Raw genomic sequence first — 13,468 nt, 5'->3', positions numbered from 1 at the left:
TTCCATGACTTCCATGCCCTGAGAACTCAAGACAGAGAGGTCAAGCTGATTCTCTTTGGATCCAGGCATAATAATTATAAGCAAACTGTGACCAGATAAACCAGTATGAATCTCTAGCTCTCATTCTGGCATGTGTTTCCTCGTGAGTTTGTGTGATTGAAAGAAGGTACTGTGACTGCTGGTAAGAGTTTGCATTACTGATTTTGATGGTGATCACTTCAACATCAGCGAAAGCACTGCCAATCTTCTGTGCGACAGTGGCACCAATTTCCAAGACATTGTAGCTGATGATTTGCTACTGCAAAGCTACTAGTAGGAAAAAAGTCCTGCAGGAACTTTTTCGAAAGAATTGTACTTTTAAATAGCTGCATGAAGTAAAACAACCAGTGTCCAAGACAAAAGTGTTACCTGTGATGGAACTAAGAAAGGGTGTGAAATAAGCATATTGAGAACGCAAAGTGGAAAGCTTTTTATTAGCAAAGAAGTGACTGGTACTCATGCAGGACTCGTGAAGGTGATATTCCTATTGATCACCAGTGATTTCTCTCTGTCTGCTGTTAGGAAGAGATTCCCATTCCCTTTCCATTAAAGAGTGACTGATTCTGAGAAGGCTGTTGAGGGGTCTGCATTTGGGCCTCTGCTCTCTGACTGGCGGGTCTGAACAGGGCTAGTACTGGTACAGAACATCTCTTTAACCTTATTGATTTTGAACTGGAAAGACTGGTTCAACATCAACCTCAATACCACGTACTTTTTCTTTCAAAGGGCTCAAAGACTGACTGTCTTTGCCAAGTTATTTCAAGTCTGTTGCTTGTCTCTTCTGATACCCCTGAATCTCAGGATGACTTCCCAGCTCAAAGGAGATGAAAGCATAATCAGTCTGTAGCTCAACATTGGTTGAGACCATTTTGGATGACAGGTTTAACAAAGTGTCATTCAGCCTCCAATGCAGCCTCTACCCTATCTGAGTTTTGTTTCTCAGAGCTATGGCTGGATATTCCTTTCATCTTCAAAATCATGTGTTTATAAGCAGGTTGAGTGAGGTAAGGACTGGTCCCTGCAGAGAAGAAAAATACAGAAGCACAAAATAATTCAGGTTGAAGGGACCTTTTGAAGTAATTTATTCCAAATCTCCACTAAAAACAGGGCCAATTCAGTTAGATAAGGTTGCTCCAAACATTTTATGTTTGAGTATTGTGCATTTCTCTACAGACGGACAGTCCACAGCTTCTCAAATTCTGTAGCCTGTTCCAATCTTTAACCATCCTCATTATGGAAAAAAAAATAAACCTGATATCTAACTGTGATTTCTCTTGTTACAATTTGTCTTTTTACCTCTCATCCTTTTGCTGTGCACCTCTGAGAAGAGTCTGAGTCTGTCTTCTCTTTATCCTCTCATAAGGTAGTTGAACAGTTAAGTTCTCTTCCTGCTTGCTCTTAAGACTGAACAAACCCTGTTCTCTCAGAATCAACTCATACATCAGGTATTCCACCCCTGACCAACTTGGTGCCCCTCCACTGGATTCACTCCAGGGTGCCAGTATCTTTCATATACTGGAGCGTCCACAACTGGATTACTGTAGTTCAGATGTAGTCTTATGTGTGATGAATAGAGGGGAAGGATCATCTCCTTGGACCCACTGCCTACCTTATTTCTAATACAGGCCAGTGCATGTTGGCCTTCATCACTTCAGGGGTACATTGCTGACCAGTGCTCAATTTGTAATCCATCTTGACCCTTGGTCCTTTTCTTCAAAGCTGCTTTCTGTGTCTCAAATACCAGTGGCAGCCCCCTTTGCTAACAACTGCAAACTTGCTGAGAGTATACCGCATCCTATTGCTCAGGTCATTAATAAAATTATTAATCAGAATCAGTCACTGTATCAACCTCAGAAAAATGTCACAACCTGCCAGTGGGACTGTAGAAGTTTTTCTTGCCCCTCATGTCCTCTTCCAGATTCATGCTAAGCTTTGGCTTTCCTAATTCCAACCTTCCATGCTCAGATATATCAAAATAAGAATTGTGTGCATAGAGAACAGTATTAATAAAATGTTGTAGTTGTGCTTAATCTTTGTACCCCAAATTCTGAAAAGCAAGTATGCTTTTAAGCATTAAGCTGAGAACCTGCTCAGGTTTAGAGCTGTGATATAATGCTCTTGTTTTTTTGAGAGATGACAACAAAGATGTCTGGCAGAAGAATAAGATGATCTTCATACATTTTTTGGTTTAAAGTAATAATATATCTTCCAAGGACAGATCAACATTCAAGCATTTTTTTAAAGCGGTCCCAGAGTTTTATCCACAGCAAACACTTAATCTGTTGTTTTTCTGAACCTATGCTCAGTACCAGAGAGAATGCTAGATGTATGCAGGACTTCGCTTTTTTTTTTATCTTCACCATGCAGAACAGTTCGAAGTGAACAGTGGTCCTCTATCTTTAGCTGCACTTGGGCATTCTAAATGTCAGTCCATGTCATCACAAAAAGCACAAGCATCATTCTCTGCCTGCTTTAAGACTATGCCAAGATGAGTAAATTGGAAGAGGGATGTGCTGAGTAGTAACCCTATGTCAAACACCATGTCTTCTCTCTAGCTTCCAGGTCTGGCAGACTGACTGGCATACTACTGTAGTCAGGCAGCTGAAGTGCTTTCTTCACACCAGCACGGTGTGCTTCATATTAATTCTCATCAGTGAAGAAAAATGGTGACTTGTCCAACAGACTGTTTTTTCAAGCTATACTCATCAGCATTGATGCCATGTTCTGTCCTTCACTTGTATTGTAGAGTCCTTGGCTACAAAGGGCTCTGAACTCATGGAAATAGGAAAAGTTGTCATCCCAAAGAAACAAATAAACAAAATTCCTCTGTCTTATGAGCAAGCAGTCAGTGTGCACTCTGCAACAGGACCTCTATCGCCCATGACATCTCAAGTGCTAAGTTCTTTCTTCAGTTGGGGTCTCTGTTAAGGAAATAGACGAATTACAAGTATTGCAATTTTAATATTATCAGTAACCTAAATATGTCAGTTTGTCAATACTGATGATAAATATTTGTATTAAATCTGTAGGTTTTATTTCACTTAATAAGGTTTTGGCATGGAAACAGTAATGCTTTTTTGTGAACATACTCATATTTTTCAACCACCAGTTCATCACTTAAGTGTTTAGTGCTCTATACCTGCCAATTTACAGTCTCGGCCCGCTTGTGTTCCATTCAGTCAGGATAAAGAGTCTTGCAGTAAAGCATTTGGAAACTTCTGCTGTGAAAATTTAAGCAAAATGTATTTCTATTAGAGAATTGGCACATTAATCTCAAAAAGCACATACAAAAACAATTATTTTCTTACAAGATTTAGAAGAATAGGATGAAATACAGGATCAATGTATGCTGGAAAAATTTGAAATTGAGTTCACCAGCCAATTAAAAAGACCTTAATCAGGTCTGACATTTCATTTCCTTATTATCTTGTTACTTTCTTCTAAAAAATGAATTGATAGATAAAATACTGTTTTCTCATCCTCAAAAAAAGCAAAACAGTCCTGGTTCATTGTCTTTTCTTTTTACTAAGTTACGTTAGCGCCAAAGTCAGTTGTCAAAAAACCAGAATATATTTTCCTACAGTCTGAATTAAGCGATACACTGTATTTAGCATGTTTTGTGTAAACAATTTTGTTGTAATTTCTGCTATCCTGAAGAGATTTTGTTCATTGATCTTGTTCATTGACTCTCTTGATTATTTTTTTAAAATAACTGTCAGTTGTTGCTGTGTATGTAATATCTCTTTCAAAATCTTTTTTTGTTTTAAAATATATAGATTGAACTGAAAAGTGGAATATTAAACATCTTTTTAAAAACTGGCATTATCTTTACACAAGTGGATCTCTGGTTAGGACTGTCTTACTGTGATGGAAAGTGGAACAAAGTCACAGTGAACAAGGAGGGCTCCGTAGTTTCAGCAAGTATGAATGAACTGAGAGAGCAGACCCTCGAACCCCGTGTTCAGCAGCTGAAAGTAAACTCACCTGTCTACGTAGGAGGAATTCCACCTGAGATTCAGAATTTTTATAAAGAACTGGGGTTAGAACAAGGTAAGATGACACCAAGAAGAACACGTGGTTTTCAAAAACTGGCATCATACACAAGGTGGACATTCTGCTGCTGGTAGTGTAAATTCATAAATATGTAACATGAATTTTTCCTCCCACCCATTGTTGCTTTAACTACCAGTTATCCCTACCCATCTGGCTTTACTTAATCCTGATCCTTTTGTAATACTGTAAAAATTCTTCCAGCCCAGTGGTATCTGAAGCATTCTAACTCATAGGAGAGGAACTGGGGAGTAGCAAATGGTAATCTGAGGTGCCCAACCAGATCTCAGATCTTCATTAGAGAAAGCCAGTTAAGATAATTTTTTCACTTGGTCAACTTGTGTCACTTGCAGATCTGGAATACAAAACCAGTGAAAGACAGTAAATATAGCTTAAATCACTGTAATGAGGCTGGATGCTGCCACATGGAAGAATCATTGAGAGTTTATTAGTCCTTTTTTAGGTGATACTGGTTCTGGTCTGAAAAATTATGTGAGAATAAAAGCCTGAATTTGGATTTTGGCTACATTACCATGATATTTTCCATGTTGTCAGGAGCAGGGAGGACAGTCATGTTCTTGGCCATCACTGTGACCCTTCTGTTGTGGAACAGGAGAAATTTCTAGGGAAAAGAGGAAAACATTAATTACAGCCTGATGCTAATGGCCTCCACAAAAGGATCTACTATATGAAATGTAGTGAAAAAGTGTCTATTAAACTAGCTCTGTTTACAGTTTGGGAGTGTTTTTTCATTACTTATGAAGCTATTCATCAGTCATGGTGTATTTTTCAGACACTGTGGGCAAATAAGTAGCAGTCAGTAAGTGATTAGTGGGGAATCTAGTAAGCTCTGCGGAGCTCCATTGAAGCCTTGTGATTTCACAGCTATAGAAGAGTTTGAATCAAATCCATGCACTGGCATTCACAGAGAGCTCAAAAATATTGTTTTAAGTACTCTTCCAGCTGTAGGCATCACATATATTATAATCTTCTTCCAGGTTCTGTGTGCATAATATTTATGGCCCAAAAGAGCTAGCCCGTCATACCCTGTCAGTGTTGCCTCGTAGCAGATGGTATAGCCTTGTGAGCGGATGCATTTGCAACTCCTGCAGCAAAGAGATCTGTGAACAAAGAATCTAGGGCAAAATAACATCTAAAGTGAATGTCTGAAGTGCATATTGAGGCACATCAATAAACATTACTTTTTTCAGCAAGCCTCCTCAGAATGCTGCAAAATAAGATGGCGGCTGTGCTTCAGAGTGGCTGAAGATAAAAACATTCTTGTGTGTTCCTAAATGTAGACTTAGATGAGCAAGATTAAGCATTACAGCTTTGAAACATACTTTTATTTAGCACTATAATGATGTAATGGTATGATAATATAATATGGATACCTTCCCAGTTTAATAAATATTTACAAAAGGTTTTCTCAATTAATGGCTGCTTGGTAGTTATTTTGAATAAAGGAGTATTGTTTTGCTCACAGTAAAAAAGGGATAAACATCCTTCTTCTCCCACCCCACCTCCATGTCACTTACAACTTTATTTTAAGAAATTTCAGCTAGGGTCTGTGGGCCTTTGCATGACCCATCACATGCCCTCCTGAGAGGTCAAGATGGAGGAGAATTGACAGGAATGTTTGTGAGAATTTGTAGTCTTTACTTACTCTGCAGCTACCTGACAGCAAACAAGATTACCTGGCTGATGTCAGTCAGAAATCTTCAAATAGTGATAAATAGTGATAAAAAGAAACTCAAAATAATGTATTAAAATAGGTTATGCGGTATGCAAATTAAACAACTGTTCATTTTGTCTAATAATTAAGATGCCTGTGCAGACTGGGACTAATTCTCTCTTCTACCACAGACTGCCCAAGAAACTGAGCTGATCGCTGTGGAGTAGGAGTTGAGTTTAAATTAGGTTGTATTCATTTTAAGGAGCAGTTTGTCTAAATTCCTAGTGTTGTGGAGAGAAAAAGTGTTTTAGAGGATGATTCAAAATGGGTGTCCACTTTCAGCATCCCTTTCTTTTTGCATGAACTATGTATGGATACTAGATTCTCCCATCAGGTGGCTAAGTACAAATACTACTCTGATCTGCTATTTTGCAATAATAAAGGCAATAAAAGTACATAAGATATAAATATGGTACTTCCATAAAGCTAAAAAAGAGCACTGATCTGTGAGAGGCTGGTTTTTAATTTATAAAGTTAATTCTTCAATGAATTGAAGTCTTTGGTTTGGTTACTGTTTACTTTGGTTTTGCATTGAACACCAATCACTGTACGTTACTCAGATTTGAGCACTATTTTGTATCAATGTATTATTTTCTTTGTAAATTAAATCGTATAAATATATCGGAATTTTGACAACTGTATCCTGAATTTTGTAGTGCTGTTTTTACTGCAGGTAACTAATTTAATATATTAGTAATGTTAGGAATGTTACACACAGAGAGATTATGTATATGCATATATATAAATCAATGTAAAATGAAGTTACTTTTTTTCTTATTAATGAACAGTTTGGGGTTATGTTTCTAGAGTATGTTTGTAAACAGCATACCAGTTATATCCCCATTAGAATAAACTGATATACCTCTGTGATCTCCTGAAGTTAATTATATTTTTAATCTGGCTTTTCTTCTCAGTTTGAGGAAGTGTGTATATTAACAAAATATTAACAACCAGCAGAAAGCTGATTTTCAAATTCAGAATCACTTTTACGGTAATAATTTTAAAGAGAGAAGTGACAGAAGAGAAAACAGAAAGCTATTTCCTCATGGGATGGAATTGATAACAATGAAATCACAATTTAGTAAGGCAGGAACTCAACACTAGAATACCAGGAATTTTTACCAGCTTAGTATCTTGAAAGGGGGGACAGAATGTCATGTTGGAAGTCAACATATTCACATTACAGTCTTTAATACTGAAAATACAGAATTGAAACAAACAAAAGTGATTCTAAATTAATGACTGAAGCTCTTTACGTGATACTAATCCCTTACTGTTTGCTAGGTTTCGGTGGTTGCATGAAGGATGTTAAATTTACACGAGGTGCTGTCGTTAACTTGGCATCTGTGTCCAGCAGTGCTGTCAGAGTCAATCTGGATGGATGCCTATCAACTGACAGTGCTGTTAACTGCAGGGGAAATGACTCCATCCTTGTATACCGAGGAAAAGAGCAGAGTGTTTATGAGAGCAGTCTACAACCATTTACAGGTAACACACTGGTTCCTTAAATGAAATACATCATTTTTATTTCGTGCTGTATTAATGTATTACTGTGTTCAGTGCTTTTTTGTTTTGTTTTTTTTCTCCTCGATGCTTCTCTGCATTCTTTGAAGAATACCTTTATAGGGTGGTTGCCTCAAATGAAGGAGGATCAGTATCTAGTGTATGGACCCATGTTCGTACAAGAGAATCAGGTAAATATAATTTTAAGGCTTACTTATTCCTATTTTTCATCAGCTATCTAATCTATCCCATCACAACAATTTTGAGTAGTGTAAGTTGCATAGTGTTTCTGAAGGAGCAAAAATGCTTAATGCTTTGACGAGGTACCAGATTACTATTTTCTGTTATAAAGTGTTCAGGCAAGTATTTTCCACGCATAATTCAAGGTCTTTTCCAAATATATATTGGAGTATGTAATTATATGAGAGCAAAGAATATGAAAGGATTGAACTGCATTAACTGAGTAAGAGCAGCCGTGCGTCTAGGTGTGTTCACACGTGCACATCAAACTTCATGGTATGTGAGTCTGCTGGAGTAAGTAAATCTATATTTTCCTATGTATAACTTCATGATACAAAATCAAGTGTAGCGAAAGGAGATATTGCGATAGCAGGCACAAGCTGTGGAAGATAAGAGGCCATGTAGTTGCTAGGGAGAAGAGGGTTTTCTTTATGTTACCTGCACAAGGGTATGTTGCTCAGTGCTGCTGAATGGGGATTCTTTTAACAAGTAGTCCACAGGTTGTGTATGAAAATGTGGCAATATTTACTAGAAAAACAGTGTGTGTCTTGTGGAGAAGGTTTCAAAGTAGGAACACAATACTTGCTGAGGCCTAAAGATAAAATTTTTCCTATATTTTATGAAGAAAATATAAAGGACCTTTTCTTTTCTGGTCAGTGTTTTTGCACGCTTTATTGAGCCAGCAATATTTGAAGATTTACAGTTCTTCATATTTTATTTAATCAACTTTTCCTCTTCTGTAAATTGAAGCCTAATTGCATTCCATCAATGTAGACAATTCTCTGATGCAAGTTATTCAGTGTATGATCTTAAAAAATGATACCATACCTGTGTAAATATTGGACATGCAAATGCATTATTATACAACTTACTGTCATTATTTTGTGTACCACCCAGAAGAGAGAAAATACATGCATATTTTCATATCAGCTGTCTGACAACTGTAAGGTTTACCACAAATTTATGTTTTCAAGCTGACCACAGCATTGAGAAGTCCATGTTCCCCAGGGTTGGAGAATAATTGCACTATTTAATTATTTTTGAGTTGGTTTTGTTATGTCCCTTATGAGAAGACCATCTGCTATACAGTACCTTACCTTGCCCTGTGATACACTTCAGAACTAATAAAATCAATATATTACTGTAGTAACCGAAGCTTTCCTAGAGCATCACATTCTTACTTTACACAAGAATCACAACTTCCAGGTATTTTTACACTTTTCATTCTACTACTCTTATAAAAAACAAGGCTGCATTCATATTTAATGAAACCAAAAAAATTAAATTACAAAAAAATAGGTTATTTGATGGTAAGAAAAGCAAATGATCATCAGTAGGGCTAGGGAGTCCACATGCATTTACAGCAAACTCATCATCCATCATCCTGCCATAGTGTTCCTTGGGCCTTTCCTCTGCATCCCTTGTGCAGTCATCTGTGATGAAGTTGTTACTGGCCAGACCTTTACTTGGTATAGTAATATCTAATAAATAGCTAAAGGTTATGGGAAATGGGATGGTTTTTTTTTTTTTTATTAGCAACTGTATGCATATATGAGCTTGGCTTTCCAGTTCTTTTAAACGTCTTCATTTAAGTCTTTTAAATTTTTTTTTTTCTTTTTCATAATGTGGAGTGATCAGAAGCAAAGGATTTTTCAAAAAGGCCTTACAAATCTCTGCTTTGCCCTGAGACAGTTGTATGGCATTGTGGAAATATGAAAATAAATGGAAGAGCTTAAATTTTTTGAAGTACTTTTCTAAAAATGTGCATTCTCATTTACAAATGTTTCATAGTTATGGCATTCTGTGGCTTAGATATCCAACAGATAAATATCAATCTCTTCTCTGTTGCAATAGTGTCTTGCTTCATTCAGTTGTATGATTATAATGCCTGAACTTGTTAGCTACATACAATCCACCTCCTCTCTTTGTGAGCGATGCTTAAATATGTTTGATACGTTAAATGTTTTTGGAAAATCACAACAAGACAAGAAGGAATGTTATGTAGATGGGGTTTTGATGGTTCTGAAATATAGCTTAAACTGAATAGCTCAAGATGTGCAGTCATATTAAATCAATGCTGAAAAGTTACAACTCTAATAAATTGTATTTATGCTAATGGTTGAGTCTGATTTACTGCAGCCATTAAAAGTGAAGAATAGGGGCAATAGTCTCCTTAGAACTGCCATTTTCTCTATTTTCTATTTTATCCTTCTACAGTTCCACAAAATGTGCCAACTCCCTCAAGAGTTCACAGTATAAATGGTTACAGCATTGAGGTCACCTGGGACAAACCTGCTGGGGTCATAGGTGTAATTGAGAAGTACATTTTGAAAGCATATGAAGAGGATGGTCCCAGTGTACCCATCGCTAGTGCTGAGCTTGCTGACACTAGTATGCTCACAGGTAAATGTTGTTAAGTACCATTTTTTAGGCACATCTAATAATACAGGATGCTTATACTGCCTTTTGTTGAGCTATAAAGTATTGCTTGTCTATTTTTGTGTATACACAGCATAGATAACGTTTGGAAGGGTGGTATTTGTGTCTGTATCTACATACATAGTAATGTGCTGACTTCAGAGAACAATAGAAGTTAAGATGCAACACAAATACTAAAAAGCAATTTTATTTAAGGTATGCCTTCCCAACCTATTGATGATTATGGGGGAAATGCTTTTCTTGTTTGTTTTTGCCTGGTATATGTGATTTTTTTTTTTTTTACCTTCCCTGTTACATCTAGTTCACCTAAATTAACTCTAAATGTGGGTCCCATAAAATACTATTTGACCTGAGGTGTGAAAGCACTTGATATATTTGCCTAATTTTGATCATATAAACCTAACTAATTTCAGTGGGAACTAGGATGCATTTATGTTAATCAGATGCTTTGGTTGATACCAATGGGATGTGGAGGTGGGTTATTATGGAATGAAGGAATCTGGGGCCTTGGGTTTATGTGGTTTGGTCACTGTTGAGCTGTGGATTGTGGACAGGAGCTATCAGAACCCTTGCACATGAGATGTTTCCTGGAATCTAGGTCTTTTTACCCATAGGAGGCAGATGTTTTAGGAAGAAACACTGGATTCTCTGCTACACAGAGAACATTTTGGGACCTCCCTTCTTGTCAGGATAGTGTGAATCTGACTTTCACTTCTCTAACAGTCTGTCTTTGCTGGCTGCTACAAAGTTGCCTGGGAAGGGAGCACATAATTTGGATTATGTTATGTGATGACTAAATGGGGCAATAGTACAAAATCTTACTTTCATTGACGCAAACTGTAACCAAGAGATTTGTTTATACACACTCTAAGATTAATTATATAACAATTAAAAAAGTGCTAATGACATCATGCTCAAAGCTGGTGCGTTCAAATTTCCGTTTGAAATCTTTTGACTATTTGTGAGTAATATGCTTACAATACCAAAACTGCATGGGCTTTCTATTCTTACTGTGATTTCTTTGAAGAACTTGTTGATTTGAATACTCTTTATCTATGCTGTAAAGCAATACAAATTATATTAGTAGGAATTAAAAGCCATAGTAGAAGCATGTGGATTAGATAGTTTATTCACAGTTGATGGTCAGAACCAAAATTTTGTTTAAATTTGTCGGCATTGTGGCATGATTACGTGTCAGGGGTATGAAAAAGTAAGAGGTTTTCTGCATGCAGCTTTCAGGAGGCAGAAGAATAAGACATTCCTTTATATTAAATAGAGATAGTAAATGGATCCTAGTTCTTTAGTCTATTATAGCAGATAGCTGTTGCATACTGCAAAATAAAATGACCCTAAGAATTTAAGAATTGCTGTATTGAAACATTGACCTCTCTGACAACGTCACATTGTAGATGCTTAGGAAGAAAATGTAAGAAATGTGCTAAGCATAGAGTGAGTCTTCCTGTTAATATGAATTCAACTGGTAGTTTGTAGAATTCCTGAGCTGAAAGTTGCATCTGGACCATCATGCTTAATGATCTGTGGTAGAATTGTCTTTCTTTTTTTAATACATTTATGCTTTCAGTTTCTGTAACTTGCTATGGCAGTAAGTTTTTCAATTCAGTTTTGTGTGTGGAAGGAGTGCTTTCTTTTGTTATTTATAACTGCTGCCCAATAGTTTAGTTATGTATTTTTCAGTTTTGGCATTGTATGAAATACGTAATTCATGTCCTCATGGTGAGGTCAGAGCTGAGACAAGTGAAAAATTAAATCACTGATCTTGCAATTATTTTACCTTCAGCCTGTTGATTTCAACGAAGCCTACACAGATGGGCTAGTCTGTGGATATTGAGAAATGGTTACCCACAACTGTGAGACTCCCAAGAAAAAGTGTGTCTTTCCCTGCTGAATTATCTTTCCTCATTAATCAAAAGTTAACATAAACACAGAACCCCATCAGAAGATGCTGGTTTTGCTCACTTTCCCTTTGAGTTTGCTGAGAAGGGAAATTGTGCTTATTTTCTCCCTAATTTCAGCAAAATTTCTTTAGAAATTCTTTTGCTGAATTCCATGAGAAGATGCTACAGTAAGTCCAACAGCCAGACTTGCTAATGCAACAGAAGAGAGGAAAGCACCACAGTTCTCAGTGGGATTGCTGATGAAGCAACTCTGGTATTTTTCCACTCCCTCCTTCAAATTTTCATTCACTGTTAAGGCACCACTTAATCTCCTGCTTGTAAATGTATCTGAGGGTACTGGCCACCCCTTTCTCTTATTTTTTTCCTTGCACCTTTTTATACCCATCTGTTGTGTTTTATTTTATACTTAGACTGTAAATTCTTGTGAACAATTACCATGATGTGCAGGAGGGTCCTGAGTCATAACTGGAGCACAGTAACAAAAAATTATTAATAGCATTACCCATTTCCCAAAAGGCTGTCCTGTGTCTGTCAAATTCAGAAGAACCTATTGTACCCTTGTCAAGAAGAAGGGCTGAGCTAAATATTAAAGGTAAAGTAGGTCTTTAAATGAGCGTAATCCCACAGTCTGAAATGCCTATTTCTGACTCCTCAGAAACCAAAATCTTTCAAAATCTGACCCTTGTAATCTTCAAAATGTCAAACTGTTTTTTCACTTTCATCTGAGAAAGGAATATTCAGCAGATTTAAATCCTTAAAATGAGTTTCTGTTGAACCAGGAGTTTATTGGAGAAGGTAGCATATTTCAACATGGTTTTCAGGGTCTGTTTCATAGGATGAGAGTATAAAGCTAAAGTGTAAATTTTGTGGGTTCAAGGAATACTATGCTAGCCCATCTTGCCTTCAGAGAAACATGTAATAACATTGATACACTTTGGATAAAGCCAGTCACACTCAGTAGAGTAATAAAGGCAGTACAGAGTCATCACATCAAATAATTTTTTTTCCTAAAGTCTGGGTTGCTTTACTCTGCATTCCAGTGCATTCCACATGCTGGCATCAAAATTTGGAATATAAATTAGAATCAGTATTTAAACAAATGAAAGAAGCTTTAGAACACTGGTTCAGTGCGATTTGTGAGCAGCTTTACTTCTACTTTCCTTTGGAATCCAGAATATCACAGAATCATGGGATTACTGGGGTTGGAAGGGACCTCTTGAGATCATCTAGTCCATTCCCCCAGCTCAAGCAAGGTCAGATGGAGCAGGTTTCCCAGGACCATGTCCAGTCGAGTTTTGAATATCTCCACAGATGGAGATAGTCCTCTGCGGGAAGCCTGTTCCAGTGTTGGACCACCCTCACAGTAAAAAAGTGGTTTCTTGTATTCAGGTGGAATTTCATGTATCTCAGTTTGGGCCCACTGACTCTTGTCCTATCACTGAGCACTACTGAGAAGACTCTGGCTGCTTCTTCTTTGTTCCCTCCCATCAGATATTTATACACATTGATAGATCACCCTGAGCCTTCTCTTTTCTGAACTGATCAG

General features: G+C 37.1%; 1 protein-coding gene across 1 annotated transcript in view; it reads left to right on the top strand.

Annotated features, from left to right (window-relative positions):
- USH2A (usherin) overlaps positions 1-13,468 on the top strand; it is a 391,068-nt gene that overhangs the window by 148,658 nt on the left and 228,942 nt on the right. The window contains exons 26-29 of the mRNA XM_074863712.1: positions 3,816-4,089; positions 7,109-7,312; positions 7,438-7,518; positions 9,785-9,970. Coding sequence (XP_074719813.1) covers positions 3,816-4,089; positions 7,109-7,312; positions 7,438-7,518; positions 9,785-9,970 — 745 coding nt within the window. The remainder of the gene's footprint in view (positions 1-3,815; positions 4,090-7,108; positions 7,313-7,437; positions 7,519-9,784; positions 9,971-13,468) is intronic.

This window comes from Strix uralensis, chromosome 3 (genome assembly GCF_047716275.1).
Source record: "Strix uralensis isolate ZFMK-TIS-50842 chromosome 3, bStrUra1, whole genome shotgun sequence".
Taxonomy (NCBI): domain Eukaryota; kingdom Metazoa; phylum Chordata; class Aves; order Strigiformes; family Strigidae; genus Strix; species Strix uralensis.
Note: the sequence above shows the minus strand (reverse complement) of the source record. Positions and strands in the feature narration are given on the sequence as shown.